This window comes from Hirundo rustica, chromosome 10 (assembly GCF_015227805.2).
Source record: "Hirundo rustica isolate bHirRus1 chromosome 10, bHirRus1.pri.v3, whole genome shotgun sequence".
Classification (NCBI taxonomy): Eukaryota; Metazoa; Chordata; class Aves; order Passeriformes; family Hirundinidae; genus Hirundo; species Hirundo rustica.
Window position 1 is genome coordinate 7,303,926 of NC_053459.1, and position 26,537 is coordinate 7,330,462.

At 43.4% G+C, this 26,537-nt stretch overlaps 1 protein-coding gene across 5 annotated transcripts in view; it reads left to right on the forward strand.

Annotated features, from left to right (window-relative positions):
- Window positions 1-813: 813 nt before the first annotated feature.
- The window catches only part of PXYLP1 (2-phosphoxylose phosphatase 1), a 49,972-nt gene continuing 24,248 nt past the window's right edge, over window positions 814-26,537 (forward strand). The window contains exons 1-3 of one of the 5 annotated variants that reach the window (XM_040074640.2): window positions 1,137-1,152; window positions 15,047-15,112; window positions 16,171-16,305. In XM_040074640.2, the coding sequence (XP_039930574.1) occupies window positions 16,227-16,305 (79 nt within the window). In that variant the 5' untranslated portion in view covers window positions 1,137-1,152; window positions 15,047-15,112; window positions 16,171-16,226. Of the gene's footprint in view, window positions 1,153-1,671; window positions 1,771-15,046; window positions 15,113-16,170; window positions 16,306-17,776; window positions 17,906-26,537 lie in introns of those variants that run through there. The other 4 variants (XM_040074638.2, XM_058421935.1, XM_040074642.2 and 1 more) reach the window with 4 other exon arrangements.

The window sequence follows — 26,537 nt, forward strand, 5'->3', positions numbered from 1 at the left end:
AACCATGCCCAATCTTCTTCCTGCGTATATTGACGCTGTGGATGTGCAACATCAAAGAAAGAAAATTTGGCTCCATGCTGCTGTTTGCAGGGCTGCGATCACCAGTCACCATGACCCAAGAGTAGAGGCCACAGAGATAAGTGTGTCTGCTGGTCTGGCAGAGCAGTGTGACAGCACAGTCGGAAGCTGGCAGAAGTATCCAGGGCTGCAAGTGGAAAGGGGAGTATGAGAACCACAGACATTCTTTGAGGTGCCCCCTTACTGCAACAAAATATGCTGGTGCCAAATGTTTAGTGATAGGGCATTGCTTTTGTATGGAAAATCACTCTATCAAAAGCCAGTGTCCATAAAGGAGACAGAGGAATCCTGCAAATTTATTTGAAGCAATAGAGAGAGTCCACTGGGGCTCACCTGAGTGCAGTTTCTCTCTCGAGGATTCAGGGTGTAGCTTCCTATTATCCTAAACTCTCAGCTGCATGCCTGCCCTCTTCCTTTCCCCACCGGCTGAGCTGCTGGGAAGGTACAGCCTTCCCAAACCACTGACCACATATCCCCCCCTTGAACCCGTCATTTTACCCCCAAGTTCAGGAGCTCAGACTTATGCTTGTAATACCCTTGACTGTTTCAGGAGCCAAGCTGTCTGGGCCCGGTAGGTAACCTGCTTTTTGAAGCTGGCAGAGACATTAACACCCATTTCAAAGACGTTAACACCCATACCTTCAGCCGTTGAATTGCTTGTAAAGGCATTAGCACACAACTTTCCTATCACTTTTGATCACCCAGCATTCACACAGGCTCTGCATCCACATGCCAGAGCAGGTGTGTAACGGGAATTAGGGCATTCCCCAAATCTGCAGAATTGATTTTAGAGTCTAGTTTAGGGTTGCATGAAAAATTGGTGAGTTTAAAAGGTGATCAGCTTGCAGGATGAAACAAGCACTCCTGCTAGTGGAGCAGAATTAGCTCCTGTGAGGGGAAAGGCTGGTTAGCTGGGAACTGCTTTGTCTGGAGCAAATCCTCATGAGTACTGTGCAAGTTATGGAATGAATTCACTTTTATCAGCTGCACAAGAGAATGGGCTTGTTATATCTCTGTACTGAAATCTGCGGCATTTCTTCCAAAGGACCGTGACAGCTTCCAGCCGTGCTCCCGGTGAGTCAAATATCAGAAGAACGTGCCAGCGGGGTCAGTGGCAGTAACCACCTCGCCCAGCTGCGGGAGGTGGTCGTGCCACGTCTCCGGGGAACTGACAGCCGTCCGCCTCCAACGCCGCAAGCTAAAAGCAGCGGGAAGTTGAAAAACAGGGCCGTGGCGTGGGGAACTCGGGCTGGGCGCTCGCTGTGAGCCCCGGAGCCTCTCGCTGCTCTCCGCAGCTGTGGCTGCGAAAGAAGGCGGCTTCAGAGGGCTGACGCTTCCCGGCTCCTTGGCGGGCGCGCCGCGTAAGCGGCGGGCGGCAGCGGCGCCCCGTCCCACATCGACTGTGGGATCGTTCCCGTCCCCGGTCCCGTTCCCGTTCCCGGTCCCGTTCCGGTCCCGTCCCGGCCGTGCCGCGCGGAGCCGCTGGGGCGGTGCCGGGGAGGCGGCGGCCGGCAGGGGGCGCGGGCGGGCGGCGTGGCCGGGGGGCGGCGCTCGGGCGGGCCGGGCGCTCGGCGGGCGCGGAGCCGCGGCCGTGGCGTGGCGGCTCCGGGCTCTAGCTCCGGCCGCGGGAGGAGACAGCGGCAGCGGCTCCAGCTCCGGCCCCGGGAGGAGGCGCCGAGCGCGGCGAGGCAGGTAAGGGGCCGGGCCCCCGCCGGGCAGGTGGGACCCCGCCTGGGGCGCTCCGGCGGGGAGCGCTGTGGCCGGTGTCCCGGCGCGCCTCCGCCGTACCCGCGGCGCTGCGCTGGCCCGGCGGGGGCTCGGCGGAGCGGCGGGCGGTCGCTGCCGACGCTCGGGGACAGGAGGGGTGCGGCCCGCGCCCGGCTCCCAGAGGGGTGGCGGGAGCGCCGCGGGCGGCCCGGCCTGGCGAGGGGGGCTCGGCCGGCCGCCCCTCCGCGGGGCCTCGGGGAGGGTCAGCCCGGCAGCCCCGCTCCGACGGGAGCCGCTGATGCGAGCCGGGCGTTACTCGGGGTGTGCGGGCGGTGCAGGGCGGGGGCTGGCTGGCAGGGGCTCGTCCCCCCCGAGTCCCCGCGTCCGGAGCCTGGCTGGCGGCGAGCGGCAGGGGACCGGAGCGCGGCTGTGCTCCGGTGCCGGGACTTGGCGTCCGTGGCTGGAGGATACACTGTGGCCGGAGTGGAGTGAACTTCGTGAATTCACCTGTTTCCTGACGCCTCTTGTCTTTAGCGTGTCCCGTAGCTTCCTTTTTATCACACATACTTAACTTAGATATTTTTAGGGCCTTGAACAGACTTCTTAGTCTATTTCTGTGCTGTAAGTTCCTGAAAAATAGCCCTGAACGTTTCGATAAGCATGGGCTTCTCGCTGGAAGTGTGTTCGGAGGTGGACGTTGTCTTGGCCTTCGTGTGGAGTGTGGCTCTTACAAAACTAAACAATACTCTGTGAAAGTGTGTTTTAAAATGCTGAGAAGTAAGGGCTAAACAATGCATTTGTAAACACTGTAACCTGAATTTCTGGACTGATCACTTTACATAAAGTCTTTGACAGTGGAAATGACAGGGTGAGAAACGCATGTGTAATGACTTTATAAGCCTTTTATTTTGTCTGGCATCATAGTCTCAGATGAGCATCTGAGTACAGATCTTAAATTTTCTCTTCTACAAATTTTACAAAGATAGTTTTATGTGGTGAAAAAAACAGTACTGAATAAGTGGCTCTATCTTTGACTAACTGCAAAAGCTGTCACATATAATAAGTTATTGTGCCAGTATTACAACAGTAATGGGATATTAAACCAGCACATTTTGGCAGTAAGTAGCTGTAATACTTATGCCCTGTTTTGAAGTCTCTAGAAGGAGGATTAGCTCAGACAGAATTTGTAGTGGGAGGATGTGAGTGAGATGAAAAGCAAAAGCTGCTTAATTTTAATCTTCTCAAAAAGGTAACTACAAGTAGTCCACATGGCTAAAACACATATGCTCCTCTAATGGCTTTTAATTGTAGTATCTTGAATATGTTATGTAAACTCAGTAGTGCTGAAATACTACTTTTTATAAGATTCAGTCCCTACTGAACAAGCTCCCTGTTCTGGGGTAAAGGAAGCATTGAGGAATGGCAGAGAACAACAGGCTGTAAAATGGCTTTGGCATAACTGAGGCTGTGTCTGTACCTGTGTAGAGGTGTGCCTCGGGTTAGGCTGCAGGCTTTTACTTAAATTGTTTAATTTTCATGGTTGGGAATTTCATTTTCTCTAAGAGCTTTCTTGTTTTAGAGGTGGGCATCTTGGAGTGAAGAAACAGAAAAAGCAGTGCTTCATGGTGTGCAAAATCACTGTCTCCCATGAAGTGTGCTTCCTGCAGTGGTTTTACAAGGGGGTGCATATGTTTACATACTTGCCATAACCTGCTTAGACAGATGAAACCTAAAGTGTCCTGTGAGGTTTCTTTGGTATGTCTTTTTTTTTATTATTTTCACGGTCTCATAGGAGACCTTTGAAACTAGACTTTAGCTGAATTTTTTTGGATGCTTTTTCTGATGAAGTTGCGAATATTAAAAAGAAAAAAAATCTTTTACATATAAAGGCTTTGCATCTTAAGTGTGTCTGCATGTTATTTCCCCCAAAATTGAGAATGTTGGATTCATGTATTCATTCATTCTAAGTGTGGCTTTTATCTGGATTTATGGTCTGTTCTAGTTCTCGTCATGTTCTCCCCACGGTTTTGTCTTTTGGCCAACAATAGCATGTTGGCAGTTAATTAAGTGGAAAACCACTGTGAGATATGTGTGGCTCACAAGTATACATCACATGAGCATGGGAATTAAATGTTAAGCCACCCACTAACATATGCTTTATGATTTAGATTTATGGTTTATGATGGATGCTACAGAGGAGGTGGTGGTACTTTAATTGTTCAAGAGGGTGCAGTCTTCAAGCCCTCCCCTGCCTCAAGCATGAAGGTGCGCTCTCAAGGAGCTTGGGAGCGTGTACAAAATACACAGCTCCTGCTTTGGCTGTTCAGAGAATCATTTGGTGAAGGAGGTACGAGAAGATTAAAGAAGATGGAATTTGTTACAGGGAATGCAGGAAAGTTTTGGGAGTTATGGGTAGATAGTTACCAATAATATGCAGGAAAAGATATTGTGGCAGCCCAACCACGCTGGCAGGCACTGGAGCAGCACACACACAAGTGTTTCCATACATCAGCCTCAGGGGTGAGGATGGAGCTGCTTATAACGAACCTCAGTGGTCCAAATGTTGGACGAAGAGTTTAGTTTGGGTCAAAACTGTCACAGCAGTGCATCACGTTTGAGAAGTGTTTGAACAGAGCCTTTAATCTCACCTCTCTGGGAGAGGGAGGCAATAAGTGAGCGATGCATTGATTCACATTCAGAAGGGTGTATTTACAAAACTCTGCCTTGAGTGGTAAATTATATCCCTTTAATATATTTCTTAAAAAATAAAACTTAAGTTTTGCAGCAAAAAGGGAAGAAATGTCAAATGCTTGGGAGGAGACTTAAATGTGGATTTCATGCAAGATTTTTACTTGCATGGGTTTGTGTCATGGTAATTTTCAAGGCCTTGTATTAAAATATTGCAGTACTGATAAAATATTGTGCTTCAAAATGCATATTTTCTTATTTTCTTTGAAATACTTTTGAAAATGCCTTATGTAGCAGGGAATAGAAATGCAGGCCAGTGTATGGCATAAATTACACAGAAACAGAATTGGAAACAGTTGGTCATAAGGCTATGTAAAGGATGATGACGACTGGAGGTTTCTGTAGTAGTTTTTCCAGGATGATACTAGGGATGCTGTACAGACTGTGACATGCTTTATATTCTGTTAAAATCAGGCTGCACTTTGGTGAATCCCAAAGTGAGTCCCCCGAAGCAAGCATTTAGCTTTGCACCCTATTTAAGACAGAAGGATTTAGGAAATTTTATTGTCTAAAATTTGTAGGGGAGGATACATGAGTCTTGACTTATGTCAATGTAGGAGCACGTGAGGTTTGCCCATATGGCTTGTTTTGGTTTAGGTTAGAAGTCAAAATTCATGTTCTTGTTTATCTTGAAAATATTAGGTGTTCTCTGATTACAGCTGGGGGAGGGATTTTCTTGTTCAGTGAAGAAATACAAGAGTACTGTGACAAATGGCATTTATGATTCTTTTTTTAAAAAACAGATAATGCCTGAATCATCAACGTAATGGTTCATCCTAAGCAGCAAGAAAGAGCATTGTGCAAGCTGATAATAGAAACATTTGCCAGGAGGGCTGCAAAGGTAGATGGTAAACGTGTGATTAGACACTAAGTGGTTCTGATGACAGGCAGAGGATTCAGAGCATGATTGACAGGCTATTTCATATTGATTAGAGAAGTAAACTGGGTTTTGAAAAGCTAGACAGCTGGCATATTTCTTAAAAGTAACTGATTTTTGGAAGCTGAAATAATTAGGCTTATTTGTTTGTGCCACATGGTAAGCACTTTGAGAACAGCTGTCTGGAAATACTAATCAGTGGCTGTTTTTCAGCTGATCCATTCATAGTTTCTACAGCCACCTAAAACTTTAACATGAACCAAGAATGAAGTCAATTTCCCCTCCAAAATTGTCACATTCATGGCTTCCCTTGTAAAAATAAAGACAAATAGACACCAGAGCTTTGTGTCAGTGTCTGCAATAATAAATGTCACAGTTGTGTAGTGGAGGATGCTGAACTGTGCCTTCCTGATGCTGGCAGTGGCAGACAGCTGCTACTCTCTGTGGTTAATCATTGTTTAAAAGGACAAAATAATGCTGGCACTGGTTCTTGCACTTTTGCCATGTATTTCTTATGCTTTATTCACCTTTCCTGCATCTGTGGTTGTGATGTTGGTTTGTTGATTGCCCCTGAGTCTGAACACAGGCTCGCGTTTCTCTCTCTGAAGACCTTTGTGTACCTTCATGGGGAGCTTCTGTGGGCTGATAAAATGTAAAACCACCTAAGCAACTTAAGCAACAAAACTGTAGCCAAAGGGCCTTTCCAAGGAAATGCTGGGATGTGATGTTTAATGCCAGCACTGTTTACCTAAACCTATTTTTATTTTTTCTTTTGAAGCGATAACTGTTCTGCCTGCACCTGTGTGCTCAGCTGTCTCTATCTGTTAGATGCTGTGTTCCTAGTGGTTAGCTTGTGCTGCTGCCATGAGGATCCAGGGAAAAGCCAGGCATGCCCTTTTGCCAGCAGCACGGCAGCTTTCCCAGTATGTTGCCTGTGTTATTCCCCATTCAGCTCTCCAGCAGCCAGGCAGGTTGGCAGTTGTGCAGAGAGTTGTGGGGAGGAAAGGGCAGCAGAAAATGCTGACTGTGTGCTAATGCATCTGTGTAATCATCATTCTGGGGTTAGATTGCAGGAAGATGACAAAACTGCTGAATAAAGTGTGTTTAATCTTTTTTTTTCCTCTCTGCAGTGGGTAATAGTAGAATGTGTGGAGAAGCACAAGTTTTCCATTTGGAGCAGAAATGTGTATCTGCCCTGTAATTTTGAATCCTTGAGATTTTATGGAAGTGGTTGAATATGGAAGTTTTGGGTGACCTGACATAGGATGGAACAGATCTCATGCAGGGCTATAGGCAGAAGAAAAATCTTTTGGGATGAGGGCCAAAATATAGCTTAAACGCAAGGATAGGTTAGAGTAGAAATGTGATGGATAATGAAATCAATGTCATCCCTTCCATCCCTCTTACACAAATGCTTGCCAGGTTGTTGCACTGCGGTTTTTCACATCTATAATTAAGCTAACTTAGTAAATCGGTGCTTTACTATGTGGAAAGCTCTCAGTAGTGGCCAAATCACCAGATGTAAAATGTGGCATTTTCGCGTGAGCTGACAGCTGTGGGGCAGTGGCTGGGGCACTGGGTTCAAATTCTGGCGGTTTTCCAGAGGAGGAGGGATGGAGGACCGGGTGAAAATGGGATATAAGACAGGATGGTGAGTGGGCTGAAGAGATAAAGTCTCCCCAAATCCATTCAGTTTGGATACTGTCAGCAAATCAACCTGTGTGAGCCCCTGAGGGCTGTGGGTGTGTAACTTCCACCAGTAGAATATGGATGTGTGAGGTGGGGTGTAAACTGACTCAGTATAAAGTCATTTGGATTTAAAAGAGGTACAGATTTGGGAACTCAGATCACATTCTCAAATCCAAATCTAACCTGAGTGGAAGAGCTGAAAAGCAGTGAAAAATACTGTCCTTAATATTAATATCAATATCATCTTGAACATTACATGGGATAAATTTGACTCAGTGGGGGAAAATAAGCATTTTTGTGTGTTTGAGCTTTCTTCACTGATCTGTTATTTCAGCTTGTCTTCCCTGGTTGATCACAACTAACTTTGAGTGCATCCCTGCAATGTTTACTTTCAGAGTTAGTGCCAGAAGAAGGTATTTGCTTCAGGAAACAACCCCTGACACTGGGGCAGGGGGAGGCAGATTCCTGCTCAGAGGAAACACATGCACAGGGGAGTGTTATAACAGGAGATGGAGTCATTCAAACAATTAAAACTGTAAAAGGTAAAACCTGAACTTTAAAGCAAACCCCAAAAATCATGTAACAATTCAAGTATATTAGCTGCTTTGCCTTTGTGTGCTTTTTGGAGCTGTGATGTTATCTGATCAGCCACTGGCTGTGATCTGGGGGTGATTCGGATCTATGCTTATAGTTATGAGCATATGGTATATGGTTATAAAATTGTAAATTTAAAATAATTACATTCTGGTGCTGTTTTTTAAGAAATATTTAATTATCTCTATGTTCTAGAATGGTTTTGCTGCCAGTTAATATTCAGTTCTGGCCTGGAGCCATCAAAATCATAAGGTTTTCTTCAGGTTTTGTAATACTGTTAAGAAAGAGTTGCTCAGTTTCCTTTAAGGAAGTAGAAGAACTTCCTTTGGTTTTGTTTTTACTTTCTCTGCAGTTTAGAGGCTTGTATGACCTATTATTGCATAGGAAAAGGAGTAGGAATATGGGGACATTCCTGAAGTGGATAACAGAGGGTTGGACTTGTGACAGATTTTCCTGGATATTAAAATTTGGTTCAAGCGGAGCTTCCAAAGTGATGTGCTGGACTGATGGGTTGGTGTTGACTTCAAGTTTTTTAAGACTTCTACACAGTCGTGCAGGACATTGATCTTATTTCCAACCAAAAAGAGGTAATCAAAGCCAGATCAAAGCACTTACTGCAGAGTTTGTTTGCACTGAAGAATCTCTTGAACTTAGGGTTTATGTGGACCAAAAGAAAACAAAATTAAGGACACCTACTCCTGGAAATATTTCATGATCTCATACATTTGCTGTTGAAATGGGTAAACCATGTGAGACCTATAAAGTCATAATTGTAAAACCAAACCAAAGCATTGAGACTTTCAACAATTCATAAAAGGAATATGAAAATGAGAGAAGAGGTTTTAAGCTAGCAAAGGAACTGCAGTGGTCTCTTCAATACTTAAAATTTGGGTATGCCATGAGGTCTGACTTTGTAAAAAGGAGAATGGCTTGTGATCCATTGTTATTTGAATTCTGTTGAAAGCTTTGTAATATGACGGGTTTTATTATAGATTGGGTTTTATTGGTGGACTGTAACATAGCAATGAAGCTTCTCTGTGGTTTGAGGGAAGCAGTTCATGCTGTATCGTGTTCTGTCCAAAATGCGGCTTCGGAGTCAAACCCACATCCTTCTTCAGGGGTTGTGCTGCGCTCTGAGCCTTAGAGCAGCGTGCCAAACAGACACCTCTGCTAAAGGAGTTCAGAGATTCCTGTGGGTGCCATGTGGAGCTTTCCCTGTGTGTTTTCCATGGTGTGGAACAGAACTCACAGAGGTTCCTGCCAGGGCTCTGAGCCCCCAGAGTGACGTGGTACATAGCATCAGTGACTAAAAGTACGAATCAAAAGGGAGAGAATGCGTGAGCTGGCAAGCGGGAATTTTGCTGCTGACCGCTGTTTTGTCCTCTGGTCTAAACAGATGTCTAAATCTGTGAGAAAGTAGAACATAAAGCATTCTGCAGACAGCTTGGAATAAACATTCCATAATTGTTTCTATGTGCAGCCCGGCTTTTTCTCTTTGTTTACTGTCAGAGCTAATTTAGACTTTTGTTAAGTTCCTCCAGGCAGGGACATGTCATCCCTGTGTCCTGGCTGATGGGAACACGGGATGCTCTGTGTAAATAGACAAGTGAAGCTGGTGGGAGCAAAAATGCCTTTGCTGTCAGGGTGCTGCCGGAGCCTGGGCATGAAGGCAGCAAGCTGTCTCTAAAGGGAAAGTGTTCTGGGAGAAATGGAGACTAAATTTCTGGCGGTTTTATTTATTTATTTTTAATGAGAGGATGTGTAGGATATGGAAATGTTACTTGAATTGCAGCTGTTGAGAACTTCTCTCACATCTATTGATGATTTTAGGAATGGTAGAGAGCATGGAGAAGGAAAAGAGCATTCTAGGGCAATGACTTCATCCCCAAAGAAACAGATATTTATAGTACCTTATATTTTGAAACTATGATTTTCTTCATCTCTGAATTTGTTTATGTATTTACTTATGTTTTTCTTATCCTTAGTTCTAGGAACATTGCTAATGTAGAAACTGCAGTACTGATCCTGTTTAGTGACTTCATGACAGAAATCATTGTGCTTGGTCTTAAACCCCACCCCCCTGTTTTGGTTTTCAAGTGTTTATAAGGGTATTTACAACTCAGTTGTGGCATTTCTTCCAAAAATACTTGTTTGAGTTTTCAGGATCATTTGGTTTCAGAAGTGTTTCCTTGCAAGGTGATTAGTGGTCAGAGTACAGGGAGGTAAGCTGACACACCTAAATGACTTGCTGTGCAAGGGTGAAACAAACAATTAAAATCCAACACTTAACGATCTTTTCATGCTTTTTAAACAGTTTTTTTTTTTTTTTTTTTTTTTTTTTTCCCTTTTGTTTTCTTTTGTTTAACTGAGTTATGTTTGTTCAAAATAATGCGGGCATCATTTCAACAGAAAATTGATGTAAGTGTAAGGAAATTCCAGAAACTGAGAGATTTCTGGCTGAAGAATAAATCAACTTCCCATGCTGTGAAACTCATAAAGAATAGTTGTAGTGTTCTAACATTACACTGCATTAACTATAACATTAATGTACAAACTTGAACATAGGTGTCTCTGCATGACTGTATTTATTGCCCAGCTTCAGGAGATTCATTGACTGGTAAGTTTTAAGTTCAATGAAACAAATACATTCTAAAGGACTTAGACTGGCAGAATCAAATGCAAACCTAAGCTATGCAAACGCTTGTTCTTCTCACATCTCTTAACATCTGGTATCTGAAAGAAGGCAGCTCCTAATGACTGAGTAGGACAGAAGTGAAAAGAAGGAAACAGCCCTCTGAAGGATGTAAGCTGGCTTTTCTGGCATTTCCAGTGTAAAACTTTACGAGAGTCCTGCCTAAACTTGAAAGCTGCTTAGGAGAAAGAGGTGTTTAAAATAGGTGCTTGTGCACCTTGAGGTTTAAAAGCTCAGATTTTGGAGTCAAGGTAACCTTGTACTTTGAGAGCAGTGGATTATCTTTGAGGTGTTTCAATGATCAGCCTGGCTGATGGTCCTTTCATCACTTCTGTGTGCTCAGCGCTCGTCAGGCTTATTAAATTCAGGGGGAAATCTGCGGCACTGGGAAAGTGAGTGCTGTACAGAGGGGCAGAATTGTGCAAGTAAGATCTGTTTGATGCCTTGGCTTGTCTGAAGTGGGAGCTTTATGCTGCTCTCTTGAGAGGCTGGGCAGTACTGCTGGGCCATTGCAGGACCAGCTGTGCCAGTAGGAGGATTTTAGAACTGGCTAGGTAAGGAAGAAACTTGCAAACGGAAGACAAGAAAAATTTGGATGCGGACATTTTAATGTACTAAAATGTATTAAACTTCAGCATCTTAGCTGTTTTTCTTTTAAAATCAGATACTTGTTGGTAAAATGTTAAGTAGTTGAAAAATAGAAGTTACTTAAAAGTAACTGTTAGTTTTACATGTTAACATGTAGCTATGTTCTATTGGACAGGCACTTTGTTGGCACTTGCTGTTTCCGTGCCTTACTTGCAGAGTGGTACGTGTTGCCTTTTTTATCACACTGTTCTTTATCTTCACTTAGGTGTGTGGGGTGTTTTTTGTTTGTTTTTGTTTGTTTTTGTTCTTGCGGGTTTTTTTTTTTTTTTTTTTTTTTTTTTTTTTTGGGCTTTTTGTTTGATTTCATTTCATGAGGCTGCTGACCTGTTTGTCCTTTCAGTTGAGTTTTGCACATCCTGTGGTTACTGACTTACAGCTTAACTCGTGGGGTGGGTGGGCTAACACCAGTAACACTACTGAGCAGGTTTTATTTAATATTTTCGATGATGAGCTGGTTTTACTCTTTTTGAAAATGCATTTATTTGCACCAAGTGTTGTGACCTATTTTTCTTAAATGCTATTTTTAAAAAAAAAGTGTGTTTCTTGTTTTTCTCCAATGGGAAAATGGAGAGTCGTGCTGAACAGCATCACAGATGCTGTATTACTTTGTGTTGCTGTGCAAAATGCACCCTCAGGGTTGCAGGGATCATATGTCCAATTTAAATTGCTGCTGCCACAGTGGCTGCAGGGGTTTTGTGAGGGTTTCCTCGCCGTGACAGTTACAAGCATCAGTAACTAAGCAGGTCATGCTGACCAGGGAATTGGTTCTGCTGTGTTCCTATTTCCACTCTGTTCTGGTTCTTGCCATGGATCTTTATAGCACTGGTTGATTTGGTCATGACCAGAAAATCCCAGCCACTATTTTGCATTCCTGCAGGAAAAAAAAGGCAAATCGCTTGAAGTGCCAAAGAAAAGGTTTGACTTGTGCTATTTGCTGACACAACTATTTTCTGGAGTTGCTAATTCAAAAGTATGAACTCACTGTCTGAAGTCGTCTGGGGGCTGGACTTGTGAGTAGATGAAAAATGTGGCTGGTGAAAAATGTGCTGCTCCCCAATGGCTGGGGAGTGATTGGTGGAGCATCACCAGTTAAAGAGGAAGTCAAGGCAGAACTTTTCATTATAATTGCAGCAGGAACTGTCACCTTCTTTCAGATGCCTTCAAAGCAGGCTTTGTCAAAAAATAAGCCTACAGATGTAGATGAAAAGCAAAAGATATATCAAAAAGAAGTGATAGTTAAAATCTTTTATTCATTGTAGAGATATCAGACTAATGAGTGGGTCCCTGTGTTCTGTGACCTTTTCTACAGCTATCTATGAATGCTACTCCAAATCTACCTTTTGTTGTTTGCAGGCTTTTTGTTCTCCCTTCAATACTCTACAAGCTTGCTCCAAAATATACTTTTCTCTGTCTTTGGCAGGCAGTTATGTACAGACAGAGCACTACCTTCCTTTTGAGGCAAAGTCTCCATTTGTCTTTGCTGGATTTTTCATTGTGACCGCTTGTGCTCACTTGTGTTTCAGTAGACAATGTCAATTTGATGCAGCACATCAGATAGATACAGTCATTTTATTGAGGCAGACTTTGAGGAGTACTATTGATTATTTATGGAGACATGCTGTTTTAATCAAGTAAATTCATTTAAGCTGTCATGGTGAGTCAGTACAATTCATGCTGGAGAGTAGGTTTGCGTATAGATGGATGCTGGTGATTTAGAAGATGTAACAGCATCAGTCAATTGGCACAGGAGTTTGGCAGTGCTGGTTTAGTGTCACATCTAACCTCACAAGTGCTTTGAAAGCATTGATGTAAAGTTATTTTCAGGGCCTGACTTAAACAAAAGAAGTTTAGCCAGTCAAGAAGTGCCTTGTGTCTGGTTTGCTGAGGAGCTGGTGCTGCCAAGGGAGGTTCTGTGTGATGCCCTGGCTGGCAGTGCCCCTCCAGTGCTGATCAGGATGTAGGTTAGTGCTGCCAGCTGCTCTGCTCCAGCCTCACCTGGGCTCCAGGCTGGCTGCCTCTCTCCCAGCATTTCTAGGCAGTGACTCCTTTTTCCTGACTCCCTGGCCTGGCCTTCCACCATAAGGCTGTTTTTACCTTTGTGTGAGCAGGCAATAACAGCTTGCACCAGCCCTTGTGTGAGGTTAGGTAAGTACCGAGGGTGCTCTGGGTGCTGTGAGTCATTCAAGCATGTTTTGATGAGTCGAGATTTTGTGTTTAAAAGGAAAAGTTGCATTCTGTGGCTAGGTGTGCTGCAAAAGGTGACTGAGAAGTAGCCTTTTATTTACCTGCATTTCAATGCAGGATGCTTTATTAATGACTATCCTTATGAATTTCTAAACTGTTGAAGTGTGTCACATTTAAAATTAACGTGACTGAAAATGTTTGGAGTTGTATAGGTCATCTTAATCAAGTTTATTTGCAGAAACAGAATTGTGGAATTGTTTAGGCTGAAAAAGGTCAAGTCCAACCATTCCCTTAGCGCTGCCAAACCCCCCACCATACCTTGTCCCTAAGCACCACATCCACAGGTCTGTTAAATCTTCCAGGGATGGTGCCTCCACCACTGCCCTGGGCAGCCTGTTCCAATGCTTGACAGCCCTTTCTGTGAAGAAATTTTCCTAATATCCCATCTAAACCTGCCTGTCTCGGGGATGAGCTTCAATCGCTGCATTTTGGGCACATGTCAGAACCTGCTGCTCCTGGCACCGAGTTCCACCTCGGCGTGGTGCTCGCTCCCCTTTAAAAGCAGCAAGTACTTCCTTGGCTGGGAGCCACAGAGCCAGGCCCCATTCCTGCAGCCCAGCAGATGATGGGATTGTCCTTTGGGAGTGTGCAGATGTTGAGGCTGGGCCAGGACCTGCACTCTGTCTCGGGTAAAGAGATAAAGACCAGCAGTGCCTACGTGTCAGGTTAGCAGCGGATGCTCTGCAGCGCTCTGTGATGCTCTGTCCGGAACGCCCCAGACGCATTTTGCTCTGTGGTTTGTTGTTTTGTTTCATCTGCATGTCAGAATAGTTTTGTGGGAAGCTAAGGTTGGTTTGCTTTTATTTCTCCCCCCTTCAGGCTTCGTTTTATCTTTTTTTAGCTTACCAATGCTCACTTCAGTGAGCCCTCACAATTCTCACTGTACTGCTGTCACTTCACGTGTGCTGGGAGCACCTTGTGTGCCAGCCTGGCGGAGCAGAGGCTCCAGCACTCAGTCTCACACACCTTCACCTGATTCCCTGCAGCCCCTTGCCGAGGAGGAGCTGATGGCAAATTGTGTTGACAGGCTTTTAATTAACAGCTCCTCAGTAGGAGCTGTTCCTATTCCTCGTAAGTCGCAACAGAGCAACTTTTAATTTGTTAGCAAGCCAAAGTGTATTCAAAAGAAAATGCTTTCCGCTTTGTAATTTCTTGAATGATGCCTTTCACACTCAGTGTTTTAAAGCTTCTGATCTTGCAATTAAGGCTTAAAGCTCATTAAGCTTACTCAGGAAAACATTTTGCTAATATGAGGTGTGTAAGATCTTCTATTTTTCAGCCTTTAATATTTTTTTTTGTGGCAGCTTCATTTTATGCAACGACAGTATTAATTTGTGTAGATGGTGCACAAGACCTCTTGTTCCTGAGAGCTTTTTAACAGATTTTACCTTCTCCTCCCTGCTAAATCTATTTTTTGCTTTTTCCTGTGGTTCCTTCTGTTGTCCCATCTGTTTGGTCGAACTGCTTTATTCTCTCCTGGTGTTTGGCACACGCTAATCCTTTTACCTTCTATCCCTCACAGCTTTGAGGTGCAGTGGTGTAGCTCCGTTTTGCTTCTGCCTGCCTTTCACTAGGATGTTCCAGGATGAGCTGTGATTTTTTGACATTGAGAACGGTTAAAAATTGTTCCTTCCAACTTTCCCTCTCCCTCTCTTTTTTATTACTGCTTGCACATGCCATTTATGGAGCTGTTGGAATTTGGGAAAAATACGGTAATGACTCTGGTTTCTTGCTTCTCAGAATCTCCAGATCTTTCCATTTTTCCACAGTTTCCAAAAGCTGTAAAGGTGGCTGTCCAAGTAAAATGAGATGGAAAGACCTCAGTCCTGCAAAATGTATGTGTATAATGGATTTCACTTACTGCTCTTTTCAAGACCATCCCCAGTGAATAAAATAAGTTCAGTGATTCCTGAGACCTTTTCAAATACTAGTAAGAAAATTAATTACTGGGGGGAAGGGGGTGGTGTAGAAAAAAATTGGAATTTTGAGGTTATGGTTTTATCAGAACTCGGAGATTAAAATCTTGCTAGAGATGGTTAGTTTTCTGAGTCCAGAAGAGTTTTGGTAAGCAAATATGTATTAATTACATGTGTATGTAAGACTTGTCATTCTCAAAAGCCAGAAAAATGAAGAGAGGCCTCTTTCTGTGAGGAAATATATTCTGGGGCAAAAAGAAACGGTGGAGGGGAAGAAAGTTACTTTCTGTCAACAGATTTGAATGTTCTGTCATAAACAGAACTCAGTTCAAAGGATGTGGGAATCTCAGAAGGTTTCTTTCAAGACTAACCAATTTCCTGCAACACACTGTCAGTGCTAGGAGGAGGCATCTCTTGCACATAAGAGCAGCTGGTTGTTTAAAAAAGAAAAAAAAGAAGGCATATGGGGGGGGAGAGCAACCCCCTCTCATCCCTTATATAGAGCAGTTTTCCACAGGAGAACGTACATCTGTGAAAGCAGGGCACTTCAGCAGATTCTGTACTCTGCAGAATGTCATTTTGCAAGGGAAAGTGTGCTTGGATGTTTTCAGGACAGGGCTTGGGTTTTTGGTGTTTTTATTTTTGCAATGAGCAATGACTGCGGAGACTTTATTACTTTTTTGTTCACTGTGTAGTGGTGTTGACAGCTTTTCTTACTCTTTTTAATCTAAAGAATTGCGAATGTGAGTATTAACCCCGTGTTTGCAGGAGCAAACTTAATTTTATAGAAAATGGAAATCTTTTTTATTTACCTGAAAGTTTTGTTGTGGAAATAAAGTTAATCCTATTGTTAGAGTGAGGGCAACTTCTCCATTTTGCTGTTGCCAATTTGAATTTGCCTCACGTGCTTGCCTTTAATGAATTACTGATGTTTCCACGTCTGAAATATCTATTTGCCACTGTTTTGTTGTTTGCAGGAACCACAGATACCTGAAGATGAAACCATGAAGAGCAAGCTGAGTGAATAATAATAATGCTTTTCCGAAACCGTTTTCTGTTCTTGCTGGCCTTGGCAGCCTTATTAGCCTTTTTGAGCCTCAGTCTACAATTCTGTAAGTGTCCTCATGTTTTTTTTTCCCACATATAGTGGTCTCTAGGCGTGCTTAAAAATGGCCATGATTACATGTTGTTTAAGTATTCTTTCTTTATTGAAATACTTGGGGTTTGTTTTGGGGTTTTTTGTTTGTTTGTAAGGATTTTTGTTGGTTTGCTTTTCAAGAAGTAAGAAGCATAGTTTTGTGTGCCCTGTAGGAATCTATACAATCTAGAGAGTTCAAATCAGGCTATTTTATTTAAAAAAAAAAAACAAAAAAACCCTGCAATTTTGTAGTGCAGTTAAGTAATTGAATGTGATTGAATCCTTCCATGAAAGTATACAAACCACACTGAGTGCAAACTGCTGCAATTCCTATTTTACATTGCATCAGACCAGATGGGATTGAGGAAACGGCTCTGAGAGGTTTGAGCGCTGGAACTTCTCCTGATTTCCCCCCTCCCACCTCACATCAGGAAACTTCACACAGTTGTGTTGGTTCATCAGAAGTGGTTGGTTTGTTTGGGAACAGATAAGTTGTGCTGTGCTTCAGATGGGTTTCTCGAGGGTCAGTGCAGAGAAGAGTGAGCAGGAGGTGGTGCTGGAGGCAGGGCAGTGCCCTGACAGATGAGATAATCAGCGCTGTGGCTGATTAGCGCCTGCTCCAGGAGAGAGCATTTCCTAGCTAAAGCCACGTTTGGTGCTAATGTGGTCGGTACTAATGCACAGCAATGCAGGGAGTAGCTGTTAGAAGGCAAAAGTAGAAGTACACAGCCATAGGATAGGCTAATGTTCTTTGTTGTTGTTATCTTTCATTGTGTTTTAATGAGCACAGTCCTTCTGGGCTGTGCTTTTTTCTGCATAGTGTAAAAACCCCCCAAACGCAAAAGATTACATTAGAATTAGATTCTGCCTTTGCACATGACAGACATGTCTTAAAAAAAAAGAGGGAGAGAAGATGAAAGAAACTTTGTGGTTTTCTGCTGTTATTTTTGTGTGCTTAAACTCATCTGCATGTAATAAAGGGACCTGTGGCTCTGAATTGCTTTTTCAGCCTCCTCTGGCACCAGCCAGGGGCTCTGATTGCAGCTTATTTTGCCCCTTAGACTCGTTATGGCGCTGCCCTTGATGTTGTAGGGTTGGCTATGAATTGTGCATGGGGTGAAGGTCCTAGAGGAGCTGCAGCTGAAACATGAAACTGAATTGTTAACTAAAGTGAGTTTTATTTAGAGATGAGGAGGTAGGCATTTAGGAGAGTGAATCACATTTCGTCTAAAGATAAAATTATTTTCCACTTGATTAGAACATATCCTTATCTCTAGCAGAAATGTTGTTTGAGAGGTGCTTTAAAAAGCACGTAAGCTGCAGCAGGCAGCCACTGTGAAGCTCAGTGCCAATACCAACACTGATACAGAAACCTTTATGTAATGAGAGCTGCAGTACAGTCCACTGGGAACCAAGACATTCAGGTAGCCTGATACTTCTACCAGCTTCAGGATGTCGAGCATTTAGTCCAAACTTGGAGCAAGGACCATCTCCACAGTAAAACCAAAACTTCTGGATCACCTTGTCCTTCTAAGGGAGCTGTGCCAGCTGGGCAGCCAGTTCAGCAGCTTCAGGTGAGTTACCAGCGCTGTCACTTGTTGCTTTCTTTATCAGGAGCTTTGTCACGTCCTCATCAGTGCCTGTTTCTGTCAGGAAACACTGTTTTTTCACGTCCTCAGGATGTTTAACTTTAGGATTGGTGAGTCAGGCTGGTCTCAGTATTCTTCAACACCAAAATTTGCATGAACCCCTCCTTCTCCATCCAGCACTTACAACTTAATTGCAAAGAGGGTAAAATCTGAGTTATTTTACCCCCACTTAGCAGAGCATCCTGCTACAGGCCCCTCATGACAGGACAGACACTGAGGTCTGGAGCAGTTCTCCAGTGGAGCTGGTGCAGGGTCTGGAGCACAAGTCTGATGGGGAGGGGCTGAAGGAGCTGGGAGTGTTCAGCTTGGAGAAAAGGGGGCTCAGGGGGATTTTATCACTCTCTACAACTCCAAAAGGAGGTTGTACAAGGTGGGGATCAGTCTCTTCTCCCACGTAACAAGTGATAGGACAAGAGGAAATAGTCTCAAGTTGTGCCAGGGGAGGTTTCTATTGGGTATTAGGAAAAGTGTCTCCACCAAAAGGGTGTTTTGGCATTGAAACAGGCTGCTCAGGGCAGTGCTGGAGCCACCATCCCTGGAGGGATTTCAAAGACATGCAGATGTGGCACTTGGGTTAGTGGTGATCACGGTGGTGCTGGGGTAGTGGTTGGTGTTGATCTTAGAGGTCTTTTCCAACCTAAGTGATTCTGTGACAATATGATTTATATTCATGGAATGAAAATGAGTGTTTATACATTTAGACTCAGGAAAATGCCCAAGCCACTGGTTTAGTTTGTTTTGTTAGAAGGGAGGTACCTCCTGAAGCATTTGGAGTGGAAAGGAATGTTTTATGCTGTTGTGAGATTGTGAATCTCTGTTAGCAAGCAGTGCACAGCTTTGTGGAGGAGGGTTGGTAATTTTAAAATATGCTATTGCTTTTCTAAGCATGGAATGTTGAAAATGTCTGTTCCTTTCTGTGATAAATTTGTTTATAAAAGCAAACCAGTAACACTAAAATGTATAATTTTACAAGTGGTACACACCTTCCTTTTTCAGACTTCTGCTTTAGAGCAGAGCGTAACTCCTATAAATGCTTGATATTTTACCCCTCTTACCCACATATGGAACTGTGGCATTTGAAGCCAGACTTGTGAATTGTAGCTGACTCTGCAGCAAAGGGAGTAGTAAAGGCCAAGCTCAGCTGATTTTCTGACTCAGTGTTACAAACAGCCCACACTGGGATGGCTGGCAAGGTCACAGTCTGGCTCATGCTTCAGCTCTGAGGGCTCAGGAATTGCCTGCAGCAGTTTGCCACCCAGTCAAACAGAAAGGGATGCTGGTTTACTTTCATGTGCTGTGCTGGGAAGGACCTGGAACTGCTTTGTGAGCAGTGATTTCTGCAGCCACGATGAAGTGGAGGTGATGGTGTCGTGTCAGCAGCCCTAGGAAGTCTGTCCTTGTATGACAAACTCCTGAGGCAATTGTTTCGGAGCTAATAGTTGTCACATCTCGAGTTTAGGCACAAAGAGAAAAACGCTTGGGAAAACAACCAGGGTAGCACCTCAGAATCTTCAGTGCTGGTAGGCTGGGGATGGAGCCAGGATTGATAGAAAACTGTCCCCTGTTACCATGTTTGGTTGTTCTTGGTCCCTTTCTCTTCTCTTGTGGTTCCTGAGTTCTGTAGTCTGCTTTCCTGTGTTGTTTTTGCTGGTGCTTTGTGTGGATACTAACAGTTCAACTCCCAGGGTAAACCCTGGAGAAAGTTTCCCCCAGAGTCTCTCTGAACAGCTCGGAGAGGCAGAAGTATTCTCTCCCTCCAGGAGTTTCAGTGGATGGGCATGGACCAGCTGGCAGGGCCCCAGGTCAGAAGATGCCCCCAGAGCTGTGTCCCAGGGGTGTGGCAGGCGCCTTTTGGAGCAGCGGGTTTGTGTTTGTCACATGTTGTGTGCTGGCCTGGCTGGTTGCATCAAAGGCCAGCTGCATCTTCTTCATCTCCTTATCCTGGGCAGGAGGAGACATGTCAGCAGATTGCTGCACAGCTGGAGACTCTTCAAACTGTGATAGTCGTTCTTCAAGGTGTTGTGATGCTGGGGATCCTGTGAGACACACTCCTTCCTGCCAGGGCCCTCTGTCCTGCACGTTTTGGGCAATGGGGCACTCCACTGGTTCTGCTCTTTGTGTCCTTGAACAGGAGCAAAAGGCCCAGGGTCTGTGTGTGATCTTTTCTGCCCACGGGGCTGGCTGCTTTCCTGGGAATTTCACTTGGAGCAGCAGGGTAAGGGAACTTTCTTCAGGAAGTCCTGCTGTTCTCAAGCTCTGTGTATTTATTGACATAAATAATACCACAGCTTTGGTTTTTTTTTTTTTTTTTCTGCACATACCTGGTGGATGATGAGAGAAATGCATTTGAGACACATTTGAAAATTTGCTAGGATATTCTAATACCTATTCATAGTTTCGTCAGGTTTGGTTCCTATTTCTAGTCGGCACATAGAAGACTTTTAACAAGGAGTTTATACTTGCTGAAAACAAGATTTAACAGTTCTAGGGATCTTTATTATAATTGTGGGGCCTGCATTTTGAAGCAAAAGATGTGCCCTCAGGTTCAGTTGGGCTATTAATGCATTGTACAGAGTTAAACCTGGAGCAATCAGCAAAAGAGGGAACCTCTCTCAAATGGCAAATGCCACTGGATTTTGTACACTTTTGAATTTTCAAATAGTGTAGGAAAATGACAGTGTTAAAAGCTAACACAAAAAAAATGTTCCACTGCTGGCTAGAAGAATACTCTGATGTGTCTAAAGGATAATTATTTCAATGGAACGTTTTTGTTTGGGAAACCCAGTGGATAGGGAAACTGGTTGACTTCCAAACCAAGTAAGACTGGCAGATTAAAGTTTTATTAGGAATTGTCATTGTTTCCCTCTTGTTTTTTGTTTGGGCCAGCCAGATCTACAGAAAAGAGTGGAGAAGTATTTTTTTTTTATAGTGTCTATCATTCCACATGTGTTTTTATTTATCTCCTCTTTGTTTATATAAATGGTTGTGGTTGTAAAACAGTTTAAAACTTCAGCATTAGTGGCAAAAGGAGAGCTAGTTTTGATAGACTTATCAGTTAAGGCTGTTCTAAAATGCAATTCTGTTGTTTTTATCTAAATTTTTCAGTGTTTTGCTTTGTCAGAAAAACTGCAGAATGGAAAAATGACCTGTGCTAGACTGTGGGCTGTATTTTTGTCTCTGTAAATATTATCTGTAATGCTGTTGACTAAAAATGGGCAAATTCCTTCTGTACAAACACAGAGCATATATGTCGGGACACTTCATTCTTTTTTTGCCAGAAGAAGAGGTTGCAGTGGCTGAGGTCTTCCTGCTCTGTGCAGTGTAACATGCCTAGAGCAGTGCAGAGGGAAGGTAAATGCAGAGGCTGGGGGCAATTCCTGCACTTCAGGGACGGAGGACGGCAGTGCACTTACATCCAGAGGATGTGTCAGGATCCAGCTGTGGACCTGCAGCCTCCAACTAAGGAGATAAAACAGAATTTAGGACCCTGTCAATGTTAATTGCATTGGTTAGCCCTGAGGTCAGCTCAGGAACAGGAGTTTACAAGGAGGCCTGAGGAGTGGCTTGCTTTTTCCTCCAAAGATTGGTACCTGAGAACCCAATTATGGGGCAAACACAGGCATTACATTAGAAACATCTGTGACTGGCAGCAGAAGCCTCAAGGTGGGTCTCCTCAGGATGATTGAAACATTTATCCATGAGTTTCCTTGAATAAAGCAAACGGAAAGGCAATTTAAGAGCTGTCTGTTATGATGCCATGTGTACACTCTGCAAAATTTGCTCGATGATAATATTTTTGTAAATTAATTTTTTTTCCTTGAAGTAAATACTTCTGTTTTACTTTGATTTTTAATTTTTTTTTAAGCCCAAGGCCAAGTAAAAAAAAGCCCAAGGAAAGTAACAGTCAAGAGAAGAGGACTGAAATGATGGTGGATAGCGTCCCTTTTTACAGGGACACTTTTGATAACCCTGTGGCTGGCAGCAGTTCCATGGCTCTCGGGCAGCTCTTGCCTGTGGAGTTTCTCTTCTGGTTTTGTTTGTTTCCCTACATACTTTGATCAGTGGCTTAGGCTTGCCTTTTGATAAAAAGATTTTTGGTGACTGCCGCTGCTTTTTAGGATGTTGGTACTGCCCTGGCAGGGTGCTGGTTCCTCTGTAAAGTGTGAGAGCTGTTTTATGAGTTTTTTGGATTTTTTTAAAAAATGCTTTCTCTGCCTCGATGGGTCATGCTTGGGTGTTGGTGTATCAGCATGTCTGGAAGTGACATTTTGCTGTTCCAGTAATAATTTCCCTCTACTTTCTGTCATTTGGTTTCGCACTGGAGGTTTTGGTTTTAGAGATGAGTCACAGGAAACAGAAATTGGGATTTTTCCACACAGAAAAGCAGTAGAGTTTTATTTCATTGGCTTGAGCTTTGCCAGCAGCTGTAACTTTATGAGGACAGTGTGGGCATCATCTGCAACACTGGAGTGTTGGGGGTTTAGCCTGAGATCCTCACCTTCAGCCTGCAGGGACCCAGAGCCCTGGGGCAGGGGCTGCTGGGGTGGGTATTGCGTTTTGCTGCTCTCTACAAGTAACTATATTTAAAAAGCCACAGCTTTAGAATTCTTGATGCAGAGAACTTGTTTTCTGTCATGTGTTACCAGCATATGAAATTAAAAGGAGAGCAGATATCTCCCTTCGTGAATTTTTGCCTTCAAGCTCATAAGCGTGGCAGATTTTCCACTCATGAGAAGTCTCTCTGGGTTTTGTTTTTCAGAAGTGCTAATTTAATCTGAATTTAAGATTAAAGGGAAAGATGACGCACAAATAATAAATTCAGGGCACTATACATTTTAGCAGCTAACTGTAAATACAGAGGTTTTTTTTTTTTTGGCTAAAGATCCTTTTTACATTTGTTAAAATTGGAGTTTTAAATAACATTTTTGTGATTTTTCAAAAGTGGTGTTATAATGCATCGGTCCATGGAATGAACCATTGAAGGGAAAGGAGACATGATGAATGCTTGAGAATGATACTATGAGACAGTCTTACTGTCTCCTACGAAAATACAGCAATCATTTCAAAATAGCTGCTTTAAATATAGGTCAGGTTAAATCTCTTGAGACAGGAATTGACCAACAAAAGTTACTTGTCAGGCTGCAGAAGTTTATAATTCTTATTTAAATGTGTATTCTGACTTCATCCACGGTGGTTAGCTGGACTGTATTTTAGCAGAATTTATATGAAGTGTTAGAGCACGTGTTTGAAGGCTACTGTACAATTGATTCTGTAGCAGTAGGTCAGGTGATTTATTTATATATTAGCAAATTCTATTTTGTCATTAAACCAGTTCTCTGCCCTTTCTTTTTCACAGCTCTTGATAGCCAAGTCAGGCTGCCTTACGGGTCACTGCAGGCATGTTTCAGAATGGCATGTCTGTCTTTGAAATGCAATAAAATTACTCCTAGGATTTTTCCATATGTTACTTGTATACAGGGCTAAACTGTGTTTTAACAACTGAAACATTGTTTTAAAATTTGGATATTCAGCCTGTTTTGTTATAGGAATAGCAAAAAGAGAATATTGTTTCTAATGGGCAGCTGTTACATTCTGTATAAGAGGTAAGTCAGTGTTAGCTCACACCAGTGAAATCTGCACTCAGTTCTCCCAGGAGCGTGGTCCCTCAGTGTGGGGTTTGGGGTTTCAGGATGGCAGATTGCAGTGTGGGGCCCAGCCCTGCCTGCCAGGGCTCTCTGGGAGATGTGCTCTGGGCTTTGCGAAGGCAGAGCTCCTCACCTGTGCGTGGTCCTGCCCTCCCTGCTCAGTGTTCCTGCTGGGCTGCCTGGGCAGTGATTCTCATCCCTGGTTTGCTCTTTCCTTAAGCAATTTCTCAGCTGCTCATCCCCTTGCTACCTGGCTGCTTTCCTTTGTATTTCTGTTTTTCTCGTGATACAGAGAGAATGACATCAAAACAAAACCTGGATGTCTTAAGCTGAGAAGCAAACACAGCCTTGCCACTCTGTTTTAGTAGGAGCCTTTTGTTAATCTTTTGCCGAACACTCTGATTTTTGAACAGTTTTCTGAGAATTCACAATCATTCACACTTCTCTCTTTACTTTTACCAGAGCTTTTAGGACAGTGTTATCCATTAATTACAAATGAGTTCATCATACTTTAAATGATTTGCTGTCCTTTGTTTGAGATTTGGGTTCTGCATCTCCATCAGAGATTGTTCTGACCCAAATTTCCCTTCTCTCCTTGTTCAGTGAGTGGAATTTCAGCAGGACAGTACCAGGAAAACTACCTTAATGGGTAGTTTAAACTGGGTATGATGCAGTTGTGCTTTCCATATTTCTAGGCCGTGTGCAGTCTTTGTGAAAAGCATGGAGGGCTACTTAAACTTCGTGTTTGATGATAGATTTGTTTCTCTGAGCTGTGCTTTTTGCTTGCCTTAATCCCCACTGTTCTGCTGCAAACTGAGTTGAAAACCATTGGGGTTTATGGATGTGCTGAGTCCACTGTGTGTATCTGAAAGAGAGATGCTTAATATGATTCATACAGTTCACGTTTCTTCTTAGTCCTTCTAATTTTTCTCTTCCCAGTTTTCTTTCAGGCAGTTTTTTTCTTTTATCTGTGCTTTTGCTGGGATCTCATTGCTGAAATGATGCAGTGACTGACTTAATCCAAAGGGTCTTGTCACTTGACTGTGAAGGTTTTTGAAAAATTTATTGTGTGTTCTTGGGCATGTGGAGTTTCTGTGATTAATAAGCTGTCTCAAACTGTACTGATTTTGAAGATTTTAATGCCTACAGGCAGTTTTTTATTGCCTTTTGTTTTTTTTCTAATAAGCGTAATCTCTGTTCCCAAAATTAGTTCCCTTTTAGCTTTTCAAAGCTCACTCTCTGAGAGAAAAGCAGTGCTTGTGCATACTAAATGGCATTGTGGCTTATTTTAAATGAGGCAGGATCTAATAGTTTGTATTTAAAAGATTGGGGCTTTTGTGGACTTGCTGCAGTGAAATATGAAGTCTTGTAAAATGGAAGTGATCTCCCTTCATTACTTTAGTGAGATGGTTGGATTAAAAGAGCTGGAAACATATGTGGTGTAATTTTGGGTTTACCAACTGTGCACATTAATGCTGAATGAAGACAAGAAATAAGATTCACTGTCTTCCCCTAAGCTGTTTTATGGAAAGAGTCCAAAAGACACCAATAATTCTCTGATCCAGACAGCATTGTTCTGAATCCCTGAGATTAATGGCTATCATGGAAGGCTCCCCCAACACAAAAATCTGTCAGGTTCTACTGTATTAAATATGTTGTTTTAAGGTTTGCTGTTGGCAAATCCATGGCAGCTTTCTGTGCCTTGCCCCGGTGTTGACAAGGACAAACAAGTGAGCTGGTTTGGCTTGGGTGAGCAGTGGCGTGTGGTGTTGAGATCACTTCCCTGAGCAGGTCAGTTTGTGGACAGAAAGCAGTTGGGATTAGATGTGGAACAGAAAAGTGCTAATTTAATGCAGTAGTGAAAGTATTGATTTGAATTTGCAAGGCTTTTTATCTTGCAAGGACACTGCTCTAGAGAAGTGCCAGTGGACGGTGTCTGACTGATGACATTAACATGTGAAGCAGTTTGTGCCCTGTGCCTGTGCAGAGGCTGTGGCTGAGGTGCGCATCCAGTGGATGTTCCTGGGTCTGGGCTGGCAGCTCTCTGATCTGTCTCTGGCCAGGTGTGCAGGCACAGATGCTGCAGGGAAGGCAGGAAACAGGTCAGGAGATAAGAAGCAGATCAGAAGATGCCTTTACCTGTGAGCAGACGTAGTTTGTTGCAGCCCAAAAGCTGCTGCCTTGGTGTTCTGACACCAGGGGAGCAATGCTTGTGAAGATGTGGTTTACAGAGCTAAGGTGGGATTTTAAGTCCCCTTATTTTTTTGTTTTCCCTGTAAATTTTGGGATTCTTATTTCAACAGCTGGATGTTCTAGTACACATTCTAATGACAATTGACTTGAGTGTCAAAAGACATTCTGAGTGTTTTGGGATGAGGCTGGGGAGAGCCCTGAGGCATTTAGGATGACAGAAAAGAGCAGTGCTTGCTTCCCCTGTGTGCAGGGAGCACTCACAGGGCTTCAGCTGTGGAGAGGTCATATCAGCAACAGACTGAAGGGTAACAGAACAGGGGCGACTCTTGAACTCTGCTTTATGGGGTAGATTTCTGTATCATGCCCGGCTGCTGTAGATGAAAGAATCACTGAAGCCTGTGGATTTGTAGCCCATGTTCCTGAGAAAATACTTTTTGCCGTGTGTTCTTCTGCTGTGCTGAATTTTCTTGGCTGCTATGTTGGTGTTCAGTTCACATGTGAAATCTGCCAAGCATCTTTTTTCAGTCATGTTGTAATTGCTGCTTCCCACTCCAGTATTTGTGGGAATCATACACGACAAAAGGAAAAACAAACAAAACCAAACAAACCCCAAACTAAATGCAAAGGTCCCCATCCCCTGGAAAAGGATGGCAGAGGCATTCAGTACAGCGTATATCAGTGTAGAGCAGTTGATCTTCATTTTGAGACAATATCATGGA